This window comes from Uranotaenia lowii, chromosome 3, assembly GCF_029784155.1.
Source record: "Uranotaenia lowii strain MFRU-FL chromosome 3, ASM2978415v1, whole genome shotgun sequence".
In the NCBI taxonomy this organism is placed as follows: Eukaryota; Metazoa; Arthropoda; class Insecta; order Diptera; family Culicidae; genus Uranotaenia; species Uranotaenia lowii.
In genome coordinates this window covers 256,139,219-256,160,116 of record NC_073693.1, presented here as the reverse complement: position 1 = coordinate 256,160,116, position 20,898 = coordinate 256,139,219, and the positions used below count along the sequence as shown (strand labels likewise).

Sequence of the window (20,898 nt, the reverse complement as noted above, 5' to 3'; positions counted from 1 at the left end):
TGCGATAACAGCAATTCACCCGGGTGAGATTTTTTGTTCCTCTCCACAGATTATTCGCACCCCGGTTTCGAAAGCTACACACACCTAATTCCAATTGCTCCGGCGTGCGACAATTTGTCACTGTAGAGCACCCCGGTGACAACACAGGACCGACTGGTTTAAGCCACGAAAAATCAAAGACAAAAACAAACACGATGGTGTGCATAATAATAGCATCAACAAACGATGAATGTTTCGGGCGAGTGGTTAAGCTTCGAATGTATTGGTAAACGCAACAAGCCAAGCTAGCTGCCGTCGCTGTCGCTCTCCGTGGTGAAAACATTTTTTCACCATAGTGTGTGTTCGCTCTGGCGTGTTGATTAACAGATTCTCTACAGAGGTTTGGCTAAAAATCTCTGCGGTGCGTTTCAGTGAATCTCTACCGAGAATCGAAAACCGAGCACGTCGGTGATTCTCGTTAGAGAAATTGCAAGCCTGGAGGTAACACACCAATGTGGTGGAAAGAGAGGTAATGAGAAAGAAACGTTGCAAAAGTAGAAGTAAAGTTTTTTCTTCGTAAACATAGTTACTATGACAGAAGTGACGTCACTACCGAAAATTTTCGCGACGCAATTTGCCTAGGATAAATTAAGCTTCCTGACAACGACGCGTCGCGATGCAAGACTTGTTTATGTTTATTTTCCTTTTTTCTCTCCGACGTGCAATAGTGTGCATTCTTTTGCGCCACCTTAGTAAAAGTGTACCTCATTGGTAACACACCTCCTATCATAATATACACACACCTTGCTCTACACCGAAAAAGCAAAATGGAAAAGTCTATGGGTGAAAAACACAATCATATTCGTTTCTGTGTACAGATAGACGAACATTGAACAGTACCAAAGCATAATTTATTCGAAGCACTCTGGCAACACTGGTCTCCGTCGACGTCGCAATCGATTCCGGACGAACGAGTTTCTTCCGGACATAATCTCGGTTTTACGGATTTTTTTAATCAGAAATCTCTTATAATTCCTCTTAAAATTCGAATTTGTGCTGCATTACGCGTCGATACGATACACATCGGTTCCACCGTTGGCGAAAAAACGCAGGTTTCGGTCGATCAAGTGTAAAAAATCAAAATTCAGTGTTGAGAAAAAGTGATAGTGCTTATGCAGGGTGAGATTCAAACGGTGCTTTTTTCAGCTAATGAGGATCCGATGTTGGTTTTTGTAAAAAACCTGTAAGCAAATGTGATTGAAATTGAAAACCTCCTTTTTATTTTGGTGTTGACACCTGTTTTAGCTCAAGTGAATAAACCTGTTACTTGTCGATGCGATTTAAGGTAATGATGAATTCAAATTAATGATAAGCCATTGGTTAGTGATACGAAGATAAAATTATGTATTGTGAGAAAATCCATTAAACATTTTAATGTTTCTCTTGGTGTTTAATTATTCGATTAGAAAAATAAATGGGGGTTTTTCTCCACTTTAAAATTTTGGATATATCATAATATGGCAAAAAAGTTCAGCTTTGCAGTTTAATATAGTTGAAATCCATAATTTCTAATTAAAAGAACATCGAAACTTTCTCTCTGCATCTGTATTGCTAGCTTATTTTTACCTCTTTAGTGTACAACAGTATATGAAAAATGGTGAATAAGTGAACGAAGTGATAACCAGAAATCGTAAATTCCATTCGCGAAGCAAAATAGTATCAGCGGTGTGTTATAAGAAAAATAAAAAGCGACTTCGATTCCGGGTTGCACACAATTCAGTACAATGGATGAAGACGCCCTCATAGAAAGGGCCAAAGAAGAGCGATTGAAAATATTCCAACGCTACGACCTTGGCCGAGATCCCGGGGCGGTTATCGACCCGTGGGAAGATCCAACCTATGAAGTTTATCATCAAACGGATCGGTAAGCAACAGTTTTTTTGTTAATAAATCCATCAAATTATTCTTAAACTATTTATTATTCAACCACCTGCTTTTTTGACAATGACAACGACGACAACGTCAATGTTTGATCGTGGGAGTCCAACTTGATTCAACTAGCGTTGTTAGTAACTTTCGCCCACTAATTCGAAAGGGTTCTGCTAAACGTGTGGGATACCCACTTGCCAAACAGACTTCTTGTATACTGAGAAACATAAGCGATAAGTTTTTTGTGGTGGTTGTTAATGTGCATGACTTGAGTAATAAATGTAAACTCGGCGAAGCATACGGATTTGTAACTGGAAATTTAACTTATCAATCCAGTTTCAAATAAATACTAAAGTAGGCTCTTCCAAGAGGTTTTCTTTGCACTAGTCGTTCTAAAAAATACAACATCAATGACTGACCCTAAATTTATTTTTGAACTAAACATTACTAAAGTATTCAATTTTTATCTTAAGGTTTGAATATCCACTAACATGTTTAAATGAAAAGCTTTTTACATTAGATTTGAATCTGCAATCTAAATAAGAATCTAAAAATAAATTCCTAAATCTGAATCTGGTTCTGGATCTGGAATCTGAAATTTGAAATCTGAAATCAGAATCTGAAATCTGAATCTGGAATCTGAATCTAAAATCTGAACCTGAAATCTTAATCTGAATCTGAAATCTGAATCTGGAATCTGAATCTAAAATCTGAATCTGAAATCTGAATCTGAAATCTGAATCTGGAATCTGAATCTAATATCTGAACCTGAAATCTTTATCTGAACTTGTAGGTTTGAGTAGTAATTAGGAACTCAATTTATTTTCGCTAAACTTCTTCTACTTCTTCCATCATTGGATGCCTCATGTTCTTGAGTCGATTATTTTCAACCAGATGATATTACCAGATGATGGATTGCAAGATTTTTTCTAGTAGAGATCTCTCTGATATTCGAAATGTCACCAATAACTGAAAGGACGTCAGATGACATAGCACTTATAGGCCGTTTATCATCAAAAAGAATTAGTTCCTGTGAAATAAAAAAAAATCAAATATCTTCAAAATAATTATTTTAAAGAACGATGATCTTTAACTTTAAGCATATACCATACTTTGTACCACACGGTCGGGTCATTTAGAAGATTTTTTGAAAAAAAAGTAAAAAAGGGGCAAATCTGAACGAAATGTAGGCCAACAACATTTACGAGCAAAGTGAAAGAAAATTACTTGAAATTCCATGTTTTCAAAGAATAACAGCAGTAGTGTTAAAATCATATCTAAGGATTGAACACAGATTCCTGTTAATTTTGATTTTTTTAAATTGTTTTTGAACACAAAATCTAAAAATTTTCAAAGACAAATTTGAGTTTTTTTTTCATTTAGCAAATAGTTTGTATAAACGCGGGCAAAATCCGGGAAATTTCGAACAATATCTGGGCAGATTTGACTTATCTTGAATCCTTTATTTGATTTATAAGCAAGCCGGTATATATCTAAAAAATCTGGAATTAACTATTATTAAAGTATAAAACTATCTACAGTTAAAGATACGTGGATATACCTAAGATGTTTTACTGATGTTTTTGATGTTTGTGCAGTTTTTTGAACATTACTTTTGGATATTTTATGTACGATGGTAGAAGTCGATCAGCAGTACTGTAACTCGATGAGTCTTGGGTAGTATTACGAAAAATTTGACGTTGTCTCCTACATTGACGGCAGCACCGGTTCGTCCATAGACTCGCATGATGCTGTGCTCATCCATATAAAGACAAAGCTTGAGGGTTCGCTTCCTTTCTCCGTTGGAATTTGGTTCGAATTGAACTTTCGACGTTGATAAAGGAGCGTAGAAACTTCTTCTGGGAAGCCCACCCATTGAGCTGTCCGGAACAAGTAGTTTTCTGCTTTCTGTAATTCAGCTTGATTCAGGCGAACTCCTTTCAACCGAGATTGTAGTTCAGCTTGATTGAGACGAACTCCTTTAAACTGAAATTGACGCTTCTCAAAGAGGTCTACGTATCGGAAAACGTCATTGACTCTGGGATAACTACGGGAATCATTGACTCTGGGATAACTAAAGCTTGATGAACAAAGCAATGTTTTTGTTCTTACTCAGTGGGTAGAATGGATTTTGGCTGCGGCCAATCTTCTTCCCTTAATAATAAAAATTCTGGTCCCTGGAGCAAGGAACTATTGGTATCTAGTTGACCACCTTGCCCTAGTTTCGTGGCCATATCATTCTGCTTCGTAGGTACCCACCGTTTATCGGCAATGGATGTCGTAGATAAGATTTCCGATACCCGACAAGCTACAAATTGCGAGTAGCGTTGTGTTCAGCTTGTGTCCTTCTTTGATGAATGTTTCCAAGCGGGCTGCCAGAACTGCGGGCTGCCAGAACTGCGGACTGCAGTTCTGGTCGAGGAATCCGGACACGGACGTTGACATCCGGAAACACGATAATCTACTGATTTATGCTAAATAAAGTTTATTTTACCGTATTTATCGCTCAGATCACTGGAAATTGTCTTTGCTGAGATTCAACTCACGTTTCTGCGTTTGACAGACTGACATATAACTGTTTACTTGACTAATATTTGACAAAGGCATCAGTGTACGGACAATTTTTTGACGTCGTTTTTGGGACTTTCTATACAAAATGAATTGGATTATTTTTAAGGTTTAATTCATACACATTTTTAATACTGATCTACAAAAAGGACTAGTTTCTGCAGCTAATGATGTTATTGTAGTAGATTTATTGACTGAAAAAATGCACTTTTTGATTGTTTGGATTTCAAGGTACGTGCTGTACGGACAATTTTTTGATACAGTGTATATAAGTCATTCGAATGACTTGACAGATGTGTAGTACTGAATCATACTTGAACTAGAAAATTCCGAAAGGCTGGTGCGAATTTAGAGCTGGATAAAGATTAAATCAGAATTGAAATAAATAATATTTTCTCTTTGCAACTAGGTACTATGCATACTTCACCAACGATTATAAATTAACCCTTCGTTTCATAAAGTAACCAATTTGATACAATTAATGGATGGAAAAAGTGAAAAATCGTATTTATTTCCCTTTATGTACGCATCATTTCCAACTGTTTAAAATGACTTTTGAGGAAGAATTAAAAATCATTAAATGAAGGGTTAACATAAATCCTTCCTAATCTAGGTCTGTTTGTAGAATTCAAAGAATTAATCTAGCAGCGAATTCAACTCGATGAAGTCAACTGAATAATAGAGCTACAGCTTGACTTGTTTCATCTGTCGATTTGGCCTATTGGTAATGTGTCGTAGAGGTGATCAGTAGACTCGAGTTCGATTCCTGTTCGAGGGGATTTTTTTTTCACATACCATTCATGATTGAATTTTTTTATTGTTACATTATACGGCTAGTAGCTTCATCCGTCAAACAAAACACCAGAAACATAATGTATGAGCATGTGTTAATTCTTTGAATTCTACAAACATACCTAGATTATTTTGTTATTTCTTTGTTTGATGAATCTACGCCTCACCGTTTAGTGCAAAATGCATCGATATGAATGATAAATGAAAAAAAATCACCTTGACCAGAAATCGAACTCGAGTGTAAATACTGATCACCTCTCCGACACCTTACCAATAGACCAAACCGTCAGATGAAACCTGTCAAGCTGTAGCTCTATTATTCAGTGGACTTCATCGAGTTGAATTCGCTGCTAGATTAAACGGCAGAAAACGCTCATCGTGCCCCGACAAATGGTGCCTATACTGCCCCAAGGGGATTCTCATTATGCCCCTTCAGTAACTGGTTTTCAGCTTTCGGCAAAAAAATTTAAAGTGCATTTCTGATCATTTTTATCTACTTTTTCAAGTTTCATCCAATTAGGCAACAGACTATTTGAGTGTCTTACGCCCTTATCTCCCCTTCATAAATTAAAGAAAAAAGTGATGAAATTTATTGAATTCATTTTTTTGACATCTTGTAGCAGCTGTACAAACTTTAATATTTTTATGAGATAGAATTTTTCTACAAATCGTTGAATCAGCGCGTCTAAGTTATATCTATGAACAAACTTTCTCAAGTGACTAAAAATGAACATTTCAAATGGAAACCTTCAATGGAGGGATGTTAAATAATTTTAAGTATAATATGTAGATAGAAATTGATGATTATAGAGACAGTATACAGTGCTTTGAAAATTCTTTCATTCATTTTTTATTGTTTTAAACGTTGATTTTTAACAGATTAGTGTTTTTGTTTATGTTCCCAGCAAGACCGGGAAAAATGTTTGATGACATTTGAAAATTGATAACTTTAAAAATAATGTGCAAAAAAAATCGCGCAAACTCGCGCAATTTTGATATTTTTAAGTTTGAAATTTACAAATATTGATTGTTTTTACCACAAAAAAGTCACCTAGGGTTTCGTCTTTTTTAAATCAAAGCTTCGTGAAATTTATGTTCTTTTTCGAATATATTCAATTAATATTTCACTTTTAAAAACGAAAAACAAAATTCTAGGTGTTTTTAATTTTAATTCTTTTTTAACCTGGATTATCTTTCATGTCATATAAATTTTAGAAAATTTCTAAAAGAAGATTAAGGAATTTTATAAAATCGCTAAAAACATATTGATGATGAGTCAAAATAAACGCATTTTTTGACTTCAAACCTTCAAAAAAAATTTTTGGCCAACTTTTTCTTCTACGTACTCCTGTATGCACCGTGAAGAAAAAACTGAGTTTTTAGGACACCAATAGATTGCATAAACAAAGCTGAAATTCAGGTGCTGTAAACACCTTAATATATCCAACAATAGTGAGCATCTAATTTGCTGGCTGCATTTTAACATCGAAAAAAATCGATGTTCTCATAACTCAACTACAAATTCGATTCTCATTGTGATTTATTTTTCGAAAATCAGGACGATTCAGGACATTTTAAAGCACAATTTTCAAAAATCAGGATGGTATTTCGAAAATTAGGACTGTATGTATGTATGGAACTGTGTGTATGGGATGAATAAACCCAAAAGGCTAAAAATCTCTAATAAATAAAAACAATACACACAGAAAATCCAGACAAATCCTTTGATATCAGGACACCTACCACCTATGGCAAAGCTCCGAAAAAAAACTTCACAGTGTAATACTTCCATTTCTGTCGCCAGACAGCGCTATTCTTGTCTCCCGTTTTCTCGTTAAGTGATGTATATTGGTTAATGGTTATAGTATATTTGCTTAAGGTTAAGGATCATCGTTCTTTTTAACAACTTTTTTGAAGATATTTTGTTAAATGCTAAATAACACAAGTTTACAAAATTAAAAAAAAATGGTGAACTTTTTTGACCGACCTATATTTTTAATGTAAAATCGGGCGCTGAATCCGAAAATGAAATTCAAAAAAAGTTATGTTCCAGATATGAAATTTCGGAGAAATAAAAAAAGTACTTGAACTCAGATTCAAATATCTCGGACTGCTTAACATTAATTTTAAATCTCTTTTTTGCATATTTGAGGTGAATATATCTGCTATCGATTACCTGAACCTCATTGTTACGTATGATCAAGAGTATTGTTGATATTAGTGACTTTATGATAGAAAAAAATTATAAAAAACGCATTTTTTAGAGAAAAATTGGTTTTAGCAAAAGTTTTAGACTCGATGGTAACATTTAAAAAATCCGGTTATCTATTGACCTTGAATTCTCGCTTCATGTCAAAACTTATTTTGAGCTTACCCAAAGGTCACATGCCTGATTCAAGAAAGGTCTGAGCATGGGAAGGGGTTGCTGGAGTCTCAAACGAGAATAGCATTTTAAGGTATTTTGCTCGGAAGGAAAAAAAACAAATCTTGGAAATTGTGGATAGACGATAAACCAATAATACTTGAAGATGATCTTATACATTACACATCTGGCTGAAAATAATTGACTCAAAAACATGAGGGGTGTTCAGGTGGAAGAAATAGAAGGAAAGTGAACTAATCGCTTTTGTTTTTATTTTCTTAAAAACTCGACGGTATATTCGACCAAATATTCTTCCGAATATTCGGTATTCGGCCATAGGCTGAATACAACTATTCGGTACATCTCTAGTTTCCATACGCAGATTTATTGAAATACTTGTTAGAATCAGCATTCTCCTTAGTAGGCGAATTGATAGCCCCATCTCTTATTTTAAAAATTCGTAAATTGGCTGGAGTTCAAAGGCATTAAGGGCAAAATATTTAATCAAAGCAGTCATCACAAGTTAGCACTTGAAAATAACCAGAAAAATGAAATTATTTTTTAAAAAGTAAGTATGTTATATAGGTATTAGTAAGATTTTGATTGGTTATATTGCAAATCGATGTCCGAAGTCTTATTGAGTTTAATGTAATAATCGAAATGAGTTTCAAATAATAATAGCATATAATGATTTATCACAAAAATGTTAAAATCAGTTTTTTACGTTAACAGGTATGGTTTTATTCACGATAAACGTTTGCCTCAAAAGCACGACGCGAATGAGATCAAAGCCAGTAACATCGAGATGGAACGCGTTAAAAAATGGGAAAAGATGCTTAGCAACTGGAAGAAAGGTTCGCCAGTGCCAAAGCTTCACAAGCGGGTATATAAGGGCATTCCCGTCAGATTGAGATCCGCGGTTTGGGATAAGCTGTTAAATCTGGAAAGCGTCATGGTAGATCGCGAAAATCAAGGCAAGTACCAGGAAATGCTTTCGTTGGCTCGCACCTGGGGCACTGAAGTCCGGCAAATCGATTCCGATGTTAATCGCCAGTTCCGGGAGCATGATTTCTATCGAAAGAGATACAGTATCAAGCAGAAAAGTTTGTTCAACGTACTCGTTGCCTACAGTATGTACAATATGGAGGTAATTGTTTGATAACTTTACCATTTAATTTAAATCTATCTTTAAAAAAAACCTTGTCTTATTTTAGGTTGGTTACTGCCAAGGAATGGCTGGTTTGGCTGGAGTTTTATTAATGTACTTCGACGAAGAGCAAGCCTTCTGGGCTTTAAGCATTTTGTTATCGGATAAAAAATATGCAATGCATGGTTTATTCATTGAGGGTAACAACAACTTGTGCCACAAAAAGGTTTGTTATATAACTGAACCACTTTATTTCTAGGTTTTCCGAAATTGACACGTTTCCTAGCACATCATGACAACATTATAGCTAAATTTATACCAAAGTTAAAGAAACACTTTGACCAGTATAATCTTGATTCAATACTGTATTCCTTGAAATGGTTCTTTGTTGTGTTCATTGAAAGGGTAAATTTGCTACTGCTCAGAGTTATCATCAGTATTACAGTCTATTTTTAAATGTTCTCACCAACAGATACCTTTCAGTCTATGTTTGAGGGTTTGGGATATATATCTGCTGGACGGAGAAAAAGTTGTTACTGCCATGGCTTATACGATATTACGACTGCATAAACACAAAATATTAAAGCTCAAAGATATGGATCTTATCGTGCAATATATTCAGGTAAGTTTTGTTATGTTCGTTTGTAGGCACCTATCTATTCTCAAACACCTATTTAAATTAATAAAATTTTCAATTACAGACAAAGTTATATGAGGATTTCGGTTACGACGACGATACCGTCATTCAAACACTTGAAAAGTGTATGGAAGAACTACGAAAAGCCGGCATGGAACTTCCACCTCCAGCTAGTGAAGTTGAGCTTCCGAAGAAGCCTTTCGGAAAATTTGTTGAACCAACTAAAGAAGAAAAGGTAATGGATTTGAAGCATTGAGATTCACGGTTTAACAAAACGTTTTACGTTTTTTAGATTGGTCGCCGAAAAAAGGAATTCACGGAAAAAGAGAAAGAAGTTGCGGAAGCAGTTAAAATTAAGTAATATTTGTAACAATTGTATTAATTTTGAATATGCTCACTATTTGTTATATTTTTCAAGGCGCGAGGCCACAGAACAGGAGATGGACAAACTAAACCAGACTGCAGTTAGTGCAGGATCTAACGGTCAACTGAACGCTGGTACGTACCTATTCAATTTATTTATTTGCATAGTTTGAAAAACCCGAATAACCCGGGTGGTTAAAAGGTCTCAAATAAATAATAATAATAGTTTGATAAGACATCCAAACGTGGAGTCAAGAAGAAGATAATAATTTTGAATCAATTTTAACTATAATAAGTCCATGTGAGGCCAAAATTCATGGTGACGCATATAAGCCGAGGGGCAATTCTAGTAGAAAAATTAGACAAAAAAATCTGGGGAAGGGTGTTGATAACAGAGATACGCATGAAATAAAATGCATGTTTTAAAAGACTGATCCCAAACTTTAGGCCGTTATACCATACTGCGGTGTGATCCCAAACTTTTGAACAACAACTTAAGTTGCTATTTTATATATTTTAAGAACATTGCAAATTTTTTGCACAAAATCAAACAAATGTGTTTCGATAAGTACACGCAGCGAAAAGATTTTTTATTTCAAAGGAAAGTGCCGCAAAAACAAAGGATTTTTTCCTTTGATTTTGGGATAAATAAAAATTCCTTTGATTCAAAAGCATTTTCCTTTGTTTCAAAGAATTTTTCTTTTGGAAAATCTTTGAATCAAAATATTAATGCTTTGAAACCAAAAACAGTTCCATTTGATGCAAAGTTGTTCTCGTTTGCTACAATGTAATTTAGATTTAGATTTAAAAGGATTGGTTCATTGAACCATTTTCCTTTTATTCCAATCGGGAGAAATATTTTCTGTTGTCCCGCAGTTCCTATTAGGAATTTTGAATAATAAAAAGAAAGAATTTACATTTTAAATTCATTTCCTTTCACAAAATTAACACTAACACTGGTTCACTATGATTGAATCATCCGGTCTCAATAGACTTCCGGAAGCAGCTCCGGTTGCTAGCTTTAGTGGTCATCCAACTGGTGATTACGAAGGTAATCAGACCACTGGATTTGGGGCGGAATCTGTCGTGGTCCTGTAATGCAAGAGTTTATATAAAATATTAAACATTCATTTTTTGATTAATGGATTAACACACACCTCCTGAAGCTATCTCTGATTCACTAGTTTTGATTTTCAACACAACCGGACAAACTTTATTCGAAATTCGGTTCTTGCTCCAAAATATCTGCTAAGTTTAAAATTTTAATTTAAAGAAATTATTCCTTTTCTGTTGAAAAAAATTTTCTTTGGTTGGAAGAAAATTTACTTTGTTTTAAAAGAAATGTGCAATTGAACAAATTTCTTTTGAATCAAAGAATTTGTTTAAAATCAAAGTTCAAAACTATTCAGTTCAAAAAATTAATTCTTTCTTTCAAAAAAAAAAAATCATTTGAATCAGAACGATAATTCATTGATTCAAAGAAAACAGGAGTTTGATTAAAAAAACTGAATGTTTTGAATCAAAGTCAGTTTTGTTTTGTATCAAAAACCAAGTTTTCTCTGCGTGTATGGAAAAAGGATTCGAAGGCAACTCGATTTTTTGAAATTTGGTCGTCTTCTCCCTGAGATGATCAAGTTTGAATTTTAGGTGCAGTTTTTGGAAAATGTGCCAACTTTAAGCTAAATTTAAGTCATATAAACTCAACATTAATATTTTGTCAAAAACATACAAAGAAGGTTTTACTCATGATCTCTTGAATGGGATCAAAAGAATTGCAATATGCCATAAAATGGGTGAGATACGGCCGGTCAAAATGTTCATGTTTTGGGGAGTGACCCCAACCTTTTGAATCTGTATCTGCATAATAGCACCGAAAACAAATGAAAACGTTGTACGTGTTGGTTTTCCCTATTTTGGTGTATACCTTTTTCACGACCGGCTTCTATTTTCAAACGATCGTTGCTCGAACGCGACGTCTGGAATCCAACAAATAGTCAGCAAGGCTTATTTTTCGAGTCACGTGACATGACTTGCGGAATTGCTCGTGCGATGTCATGACACTATGTCCATTCCCAAAAATGCCTTAAAATTTTGAATTTTCGACGATTTTGTCCATGTATTTTCTCGAAATGGAAAGAAAAATTGTTTGTAGCTATTTTGACACATTGCTTGCTGGCAATCGACAATCAACAAGGTACTCCAAAAGTATTGGTTTTCTATCGAAAATGAATTAGTTAGAATTTACTTTTAAAAAATTCTATTTTATTCTGTTTATTTTATCTGATTTTCGACGAAAAGTTCTTCGTTTACACTAGTTTAATCCTCAAGAACATGATGTATATATAAAAAATGTCTAAATACGGTCTTGGTCATGAGAGTTCAAATCCAGAAGAAATATTAAAGTTTTATATGTTCATTGAAGTAGTAATACTGAATAGAGGTCGATCGCTAATACATCGTAACTTCCGCATAGTAACTTTGTATTCTTCATTTATAGTGTTGCCACGTGTTTGTATTTGAAGAAATATGGAATAAGTTTATTCGGTGCTATATTCCATCTTTTTATTGCAGAGGTGTGTAGTCAAAATCATTCACGTCTTACTCTTATTTCTCGTAAGATTGCACTGAAACAATATTCAAATAATTCTGCACTAAACGAATAACACAAGCAATGAACATAGTCCGAAATTCCGAAAATAATAAATCATAAATGTGTTTTTAATTGTGTCTTTACAGGAAACATTCCTGAATCTGAAGATGGCTGCTCATTACTCGGCAGTTCGAGAAAATCTCTGGCAGATACTTCGGTAACTTCGACTGCAGATCTCAGCGTCCTGTCCGGTGGACAAAGTCAACGTTCCCAGCAAGCTTTCGATCAATGCTATGAAGATCATCCAAAAACCATCGAAAGTGGTGACGAAGGCGATGGACAAAGCAGTCCCGGGTAAGTAAACCTAGCAATTTCAAACCGATTATATATTTCTCTTTGCATTTGGAATGCGCTTGAGCTTCATATAAGTAGGTTCACTAGTCTCGCTCTGTAATAGCGTGCTTCCCAGCCACAATCATTGCTAACTGCCATCTCAGATCACGAATTCACAATCAATATGTGTTGTTGTACAGATTTGAATGATACTTTTTTGGTAACTGATGAAGCTGGTGATTGTTGTGGCATTAATTGATTTCTTTGTTTTCGGTTTCCCCATTCTTACAAAATAAGCGATCGTTTTGTTTCAGACTACGGAAACGAGCAATTATTTACGCAGCGAAAAGCAAACGTTCCAAGGGCTCAATGTAAGTGCAGTTATTTGTGTTGTAGTACAGCTGCCCTTGGGATTTTTTAACATTGGATTTGGTTGTTTACACTGTATAATATTTCAATGTTTCAAAAAAGAAATCTTAGCACCGAGTATATCCCTATACATTTAAGAGGCAATTGTATAATTGACAATTATGTTGACGCTATTGAGTCTGTTAGATATTCTATAAAAAAGTGTTTTGAAAATATGTAGGGGGAATTTGTCTACTACCGGACACTTTTTTAGCAGTATTTTCAGAAATATATTTTTGTAGATATTGGTTCCTCTAGTGATTTTAAGATTATCAATATTATGATCACTAAACTATATTAGAAAAAAATAATTTGAAACATATTCATGTGGTAAGAGAAATCATTTTATGTTAGTTGTCACTCATTTAAAAAAGTATTGTCTATAGCCGGACACAAAAGTTGTTACCGATGGCACAAAAACGTAGCGAAATGGCTCAAATCACTTGCACAGGTCTGAATATTGGTTTATGCATATAAAACATTGTATGAAGCCTTTCAGAAAAGCTTTTTTGACAAACCAAAATGAAACACTTTTTTCGAAAAAAAAACTAGAAAAAATGGTCTTTGACCGGACAGAAAAATTCTAAGTTTCTCAGAGGACCAAAATATTTTTGGCATTGAATCCTTATCTTCTGCTAACTATTTGAGAGTGCTGAAGAAATGAAAGTTTCAAGCTGAAATCATCTTTAATTTTTATATTTTCTCGTCTAGACAACAGTATGGTGTCCGGTCTTAGACGAATCGCATTTTTTGAAATTTTCTTAATTTAATGTTGATGTGCAATTCCCATTTTACAAGTTAAAATAACTGACCACACTACAAATGCAAAGTTTAGGCGACCCTCTCCGTAGTACTATGCAAAAGCTTGCGCGATACCTATTATTGGTTTACCTTTACATATTGGATTGCCATATTTCAAGCACCATATCAGGCTGCTATTTACATTATTTCCATGGTGTTAAAACATTATCAGAATGCGTTCTCGGAAAATCATTGTTGTTTGGCCATAAGCGGAATCCAGACATAGACAAGTTCCCCCTGCTTCATATATGCATCATCAACTTGATCGATCTATTCATAGATAAGCTTAATTGTTTTGTGTTGTTCAGTTCATCTCAGTTCTGAGGAGCAATTCCGCTTCCGTTGGTACCATTTTAACCAAAAAGATCATTTTAACTAAACAAATTTTAACACTGTTATTGTTGTCTTCATCGGACGTAAACATTATTTTCAATATGCACGAACATGATGATGATCGAGGTTAAATTGTGTATAATTCTTTTTAGCTTTTGAGCGCATTTATTAGTGTTCAAGTTTTACTGTTACTGGGTAATCCAGTTACTCCTAGCAAGAAGTCTAATTCTCAATATAAGTGTCAAAGTATTTTTTTTTATCTGGAGATTTTATCAGATTTTGGAAATATTTATCACATACTTTTTAGTTCGAAGGAAAAGTAAAAATTATTGAAAAATAAATGGAGAATGGCCAAACACAAAAACTTGAAAGCGTGTTTTGTCGAAACTAGTTTTTGTGCACTTAAACTTAAACCCCTTTGGCTCAAATGCCTCAAATGGTATTTTTAACGTATGTTGAGACTGTATACCTAAAGACTTTTTTAATTCAATTGGAACAGTATATAGAAAAAAAAAATCTAAATTTGAACGTATTCGTATAAAAATATGCAGCGAAGATCCACGCCAAGGATTAAAAGAACAACAACGAGCAATAACATGTTCAAACTTTCTTTTTCATTTTCTTTTTTTAATTTTTTTTTTAATCAATGTTTTTGTCATTCATATTTTACGAATCACTTAGCTGGCGAACTACTTTTCCTGTTCAACTGCGTTCGATATTTAGTTTTTGGCTTGATCTCGTAGCCAGCAGTTTATAAAGCTAGCTTGCGATCTACCGACTGAGCTATGGTCCTTGAACGATGTCTGTTTTTTTTATCTAAGTAACAACAAAAACTCATTTCAATTTGTAAATCTTACGATAAAATCAGGTTTCCAGTAAATCATCTAAAAAATTAACCAGAGCGAAATACTCCACAGTTCAAGGTGGATGTGAGTAGTCAATCCAGCTAAGCTAAGCTAAGCTAAAAAATTAACCAGATCGAAATAATTTGAGCACAATGGGTATTCTTGTTTTTAAAAAATTTGAACACCATATGGAAACAGAAAAGGAATTCATGCAATGATCAACGTAGTTATTTAAATTTATTACGATTCGTATTGGATACACCATCAATGTTGATAATCTTCTTTAATCAGGACCCTTTGTTCAAATACCTTTGATTTAAGTTAAAAATAGTTGTATCTGATTGATTGAAATAGTCAAAAACGATGTACATACGAAAAAAACCTTTGAAGTTCAATATGGACTTGTAATATTTTTTTCTTAGTTTTTGGTTTTTTTTATAATCCGGACTATGTAAAAATTGATAATAACTGGATATTTAATTCACTCTTCAAGATGACACAAATTGCAACGACCTCTTTGCACAACACCAGCACAGTTAAATTTGAAAAAGTATTTAGTTTTTTTTAATTAACGAACACCTCTTATATAATCTGCACGATTTTACAAGCTTATTTCCTAGAAAATGTTGTTAAATCCGATGTTGATCTTTCGATACGTATAGGTCAGCCATTGGTTCAGCGAGCGTGGTAGCTCGAAGTCCTTCTGCACAATTCGCTGCAACGAGGGATATGTCACCGCAAGATGTCGTACGTATTTACGTCCCACCGGCGCCACCCGATGAGCAACAAAAGTGTGCTCCAGCTCATTCTGCTTCCGTGGCCACCATGGTTCCAAACAGCCCCGTCAAGAAGGATTCGCCTGGCCGAAGCAACAGCAATCGATTCTCGAACGGGTCTAATTATTCTAATGGAGGCGGTATTACCCCAATAATCGTTAGTCGACTGAGTAACTATGCAGATGACAATGATGATGATGATGCCAAAACACGAAGAAACAGTGAGGTCGAATTGTACAGCCAACAACAATATGGTGGTGGGAGATTTGAGAATGGAAGCGAATATGGAACAACATCGTCGGTTCAAAACTACGGCATGAATGGTCGATCCACTTCCAGTTCTAGGCGCGGAAGCATGTCCAGGAAATCTCCGGCCCCTATGATGGAGGGTGAGTTTATCATTGAATGTAGTCATTTGAAAGGACAAAAATACGTACCGGAACATTACGCAAGCCATAACAGCTTAAATCAAAGTAGTATGAAGGGCCGCAATGGTTCAGAGAATAATATCCACAGAATGACATCTTTCGAGGAACTGGCGAAAACCAAATACATAAGTGGGAGCAACAATAGTTTGCTAAAAAATGTTAATGATGATTATATTATACGTCAGATGATAAAGGCAAAAGGGAATCGTTTAACCAAGAGCGAAATCTACGACACTGCAAACTGTAGTGAAAGTGGCAGTAATGATGGCTACGAAACATATGCCTCGATCAATTCCAAGCGAATTCCCAGAGGCCATAAAAGTGATTATAACATACAATATAAAAACCTGACCACACGAGGTTTTTCTGATAACAGGAACGAAAATAACAGCATAGAGTACAAAGCTTTCAAAAACAGACAAAACAGTAGGGAAAGCGGAAACGATAGCAGTCCTTTCGATTACGATCTACTCAATGATGGACGGCATGAAAATAGCGCGCTTCGTGATTATGACAGATTTTTCAACAACGAAGATGATGATGAAGACAAGCTACTGAACAAGTCATCGGATGAATCTTCAACTAGTCCTCCTCCAATACATCAAATGCGGCATATCCAAAAAGCTTCGACTGAGAGGAAGGATTCAAATTATGATCCAGTTAATCTCCAATCTCCACGTTCGTCAGAACGACAAACAGCTGTACACAATATCGCTTCTTCAATCCCGATAAGTAGCAGTAATAAACGCAACAGACAACAAAAAGACTCCTTTAGGCTAGAATTATCTTCTCCACTATCGTCATCTGTTCGTAGAAACACAAACGAATCTCAACAGCAACAACAGTCGAGCAACACGTCCAAAATTCCAGTTATCACATCACCTACGTCGTCACTACATGGATCTTTTCGACAAACAAAACGTTCAAGCAAAATTCCCACATCACATCAAATATCTTCTCCACTTTCGCCAACCGGAGGCAACAACGAAAATTCTCAAACAAGCAACGTCAGTCGGATACCGGCACTCTTTTCACCGACCGGAGGAAAACCGTCCATAGCTGGGCCGTCTTCTTTGACATTCACGCCTCAACGGGGAAGGTTCGATACCAACAGTGGCCGAGCCCGGATCGGTTCATCCATGTCAGCTCATCAAATCCATCAACAACAGCCAGCATCCGACGCCAACAAAATACGAATCAAGGTGAACCAATCGCAGTCATATAGCAGCGGGTAAATATGCTCATTCAGTCTGCCATCCCAGTCACACTCTGTAGAATGAAATCTACATTCCATCTTATAATATATTATGTAAAAGATTAGCTTTTTATAAAGATCCAGAAGTGTTCTTAAAACACTGATCTTCCTGAAGCTTGTTGAGTTTATTTAAGTTTCATATACTTAAGTATTTTGTGTTTTTAGCTTAGCATTTCGATTTTAACGCAATTATATTTTACAGATACTTGCGGTAACGCAGACAATATTTTAAACGTGAATTTGCACTTATCTGGAGTTATGGTCATTAATACCGAAACAAGCTAAATTAAAAATGTATGGCAATAAGCATGGTACCGCTAAAACCAATCGATGAAGGTTGTTGCGTGAATATTTTAAAATGTTGTTAAAATTAGTATGATACTGTTGATTATCTTTATAGGGCTTTTCTGAATGGTTGAAATGTCGATTATTAAATTTAAAGCCTACCCTTATCAGGCGTTGTTTTATACTTTTATAAATTTCTCAAGTTAAAAATTTAAAAGACAATCGGTAGGTTGTTTTATGATATACTCAGTGATTGTTTATGTTTTGTTTCCCAGATTAAAAAAAATGAAAGCATAAATTAAATATGTGATGAAAATTTCTTCAAAAAAGAAGAATAAACTCTTACTATTCCATGCGGTTTTCAAATAGCAATACCGCTTCAGTAGTAGGGGAAAGTCGGGTAAGACGGACACCCTAAGGTAGAATCGCAATAGAAAATCAGACATTGCTTATCTCATCGCAGTTTTCGTTTAGATAGGCAGTTTAAGTTGCATAGCAATATCGCATTAATTATTGGAATTAATAAATTTCCTCCTCAAGACTGTTTATATAGCAATCTAAAAGATGCTTGTAAATTATACTTTTCAAAAATGGTCGGGTAAAACGGACACTGCGTAGAGGAGATACATTTTACTGGAAAAATTGCTGTAAAAGTAATTATTTTTGTGAGTTAATTATTTAATAACGTTTTTTAACAAAAATGGAACCAACTGTGATTTCCGGGATTCCGTATTTTACAGGCGCTGTTTTCACCAATGATTTAGTTTTTACAGTTTTTATGGCCTGTTTGCGATGATGGGTGATTTTCGACCGACGATTGCTCTTACCAAGGTCTTTCGCAGGCGTATGAAGGATCAAACCGATGAAAAAATTGAAATACCTGGAGAAACTTATGTGTCCGTTTTACCCGACCTTAAGGTTTCCGCCTTACCCGCCTAAGCAACTTATTTTTCAAACCGTTTGTTGCTCAAGCCCTTTCATCGAAATTCGCTGATTTTATTGCAGATGTTTGAAGAGAAACCTAATAAACGGTTCAAACTTTCAAAAATGTTACGAGTTATGAAACATTGTCTGAGTAGAAAAAATATACATCAGATAATGGATCCTAAAAGTTTTCGTTTATTTTGTTTACTATTATGAGACCTTGCTTGCTGTAGTCTCGAAAGTGTTGATACACTTAGGCAAACATATTCCCATCATTAGATTTGAGCCAAACATCGTGATTTTCGAAATATTGAAAGTGTCCATTTTACCCGCTGTGTCCGTCTTACCCGACTTTCCCCTAGGTACTAGTTCCTTAATGCGTATTTTGGTTGATCTTCAATTCTCCATGGTCTATCGTCTGACGGTCGTCGATACGCCGACATGGATTTGTGTAAAGCAGGCCATACATTTCACCACATTTGTGCAAATGCGATGCAATTCTATGAAATTCTGTCGCTTTCGTAAGCAACCGTTTGTGTTGGTATCGCAAAATATGTTGGTATCGTAAGTGGTAGAGACCTTGTGAAATGTCTTGAACTCTTTGGATTTGTCTGAAGTTAATCTTGTAGGATTCAATGAAGTTTTGATCCGACATTTCTCTCAGATTCATATCGTTCTTCATGATAGCAGGTGTCAGCAGAGTATGTAGTTCGACGCTCCCACCATGTCATTTGGTTTCGTAAAATCGAAAGCAATTACATAACCCCTTTTGTGGTCAACAACCTTTTTTTTTTTGGATAAAAGTAACCCAAATATCCTTGACTGAAACTTTGAAGTTCATTTAAAGCTTCAGCGTAAATTTTTTTTAGAACTTCAACTATTCGCCACTTAAATGTCAATCTCTAAATCTTGTCAAAAACTTGAAACTTCGGATCAAGTCCCGAAAAAGATCAGGATCAGAGAAATGTTAAGTGCCGAAAAGCTGATTTTGAGGAAACAAGCCTCAAAGATTTTCTTGTTTTTCAAAATTATCAAAACACCTGAGCACAATTTTGGGGTAAACCCTTAGAGGTTTAAAATCTGTTTTTTTTTTCTCTGTTGGGGAGACAGTCTACTGCGATCATCTATTTATCTATTGTTTTCGTTTTCTCCACTGGCACGGGGGCGATTTTTTCTGAATAAACAAACAAAATTGTCACTCGGGACGATGCAAATATATGGTTGCTAAACTCACCCCCAACACTGACAACTTCTACGGGTAGCAACCGACTGCTTGAGGTTCAAACCTCGGGCAAAACTGCTGACTTCTGAATTAATAAACGAACACAATGACAGCAGTTAGGGCAAAACTCGTGAATAACTAGATTGTCGATCTTTTGGTACTTTTTCAGTCGAAATCTCATAGGGTTAAACGATTTTCAATTTATTTAATAGGCACTATATTTTCAATCGAAGAGAAAATATATTACATGGTTCGAAAGTATCTTCATTTTTATGTAAAATAGCCTACATGTATAACAACTTTTTCACAAAATCATGCAACAATCTTTATATTAAAAAAAAACAATAAATGCGTCTTATTTGAATATATTGTCGACTTAAACTAGAAAATTGTGATCAAAACTAGCACTTTGAAAAGAAATAATAGAATGTATCTGGACAAAGCTGTGCTATAATAAACGCTACCAAAATTATTGAACATCATCTTTTTCAATAAGCATTTATCGAGACAATTCTCTTCTGAGAACCCCGGGATCTAATAGATTTAAAAGTAAAACAATATGACAAAAAATATTCCATTTTATGTTTTTCTAAAACATAAATTAAAAAAACGATAACATTCGAGGGCTGAATTATGTTAGTTTTTACACTTATATATTGCTATGAAGATGACATAACAAGAATAACTTTATTTATACTCAAAGATATGACGAGATTTGACAATGATTTGTGAGTAATCGTAGCTATATTATATATTGTAATACGTAGCATATTTACTAATGAAAACCAATAGCGTTGAAGATCAATCGTGTAGATCTGTCACTTGTCTCGGATATGTAGTCTACAGATGTTAGCGCAAAGCATCGCTATTTTTTAATAAAAAAAATAAACCACATTCAGGATTTGCTTTAGATAGAACAGT

The 20,898-nt window shown here is 34.9% G+C and overlaps 1 protein-coding gene across 10 annotated transcripts; it reads left to right on the top strand.

Moving 5' to 3' along the window:
* The first annotated feature begins 910 nt into the window (after positions 1-910).
* Positions 911-20,871, top strand: LOC129753350 (uncharacterized). 10 transcript variants are annotated; one of them, XM_055749165.1, is made up of 13 exons: positions 911-1,158; positions 1,285-1,324; positions 1,614-1,903; positions 8,363-8,777; positions 8,845-8,977; positions 9,037-9,182; positions 9,250-9,399; positions 9,479-9,649; positions 9,707-9,771; positions 9,833-9,912; positions 12,514-12,721; positions 13,015-13,071; positions 15,750-20,871. In XM_055749165.1, the coding sequence occupies exons 3-13, from the start codon at positions 1,764-1,766 to the stop codon at positions 17,524-17,526; spliced, it is 3,342 nt and encodes a 1,113-aa protein (XP_055605140.1). In that variant the 5' UTR covers positions 911-1,158; positions 1,285-1,324; positions 1,614-1,763; the 3' UTR covers positions 17,527-20,871. The 10 variants fall into 10 exon arrangements, with proteins under 10 accessions (XP_055605140.1, XP_055605145.1, XP_055605142.1 ...); XM_055749170.1 differs by having other exon boundaries at positions 1,595-1,903; XM_055749167.1 differs by lacking the exon at positions 1,285-1,324.
* The last annotated feature ends 27 nt before the right edge of the window (positions 20,872-20,898 follow it).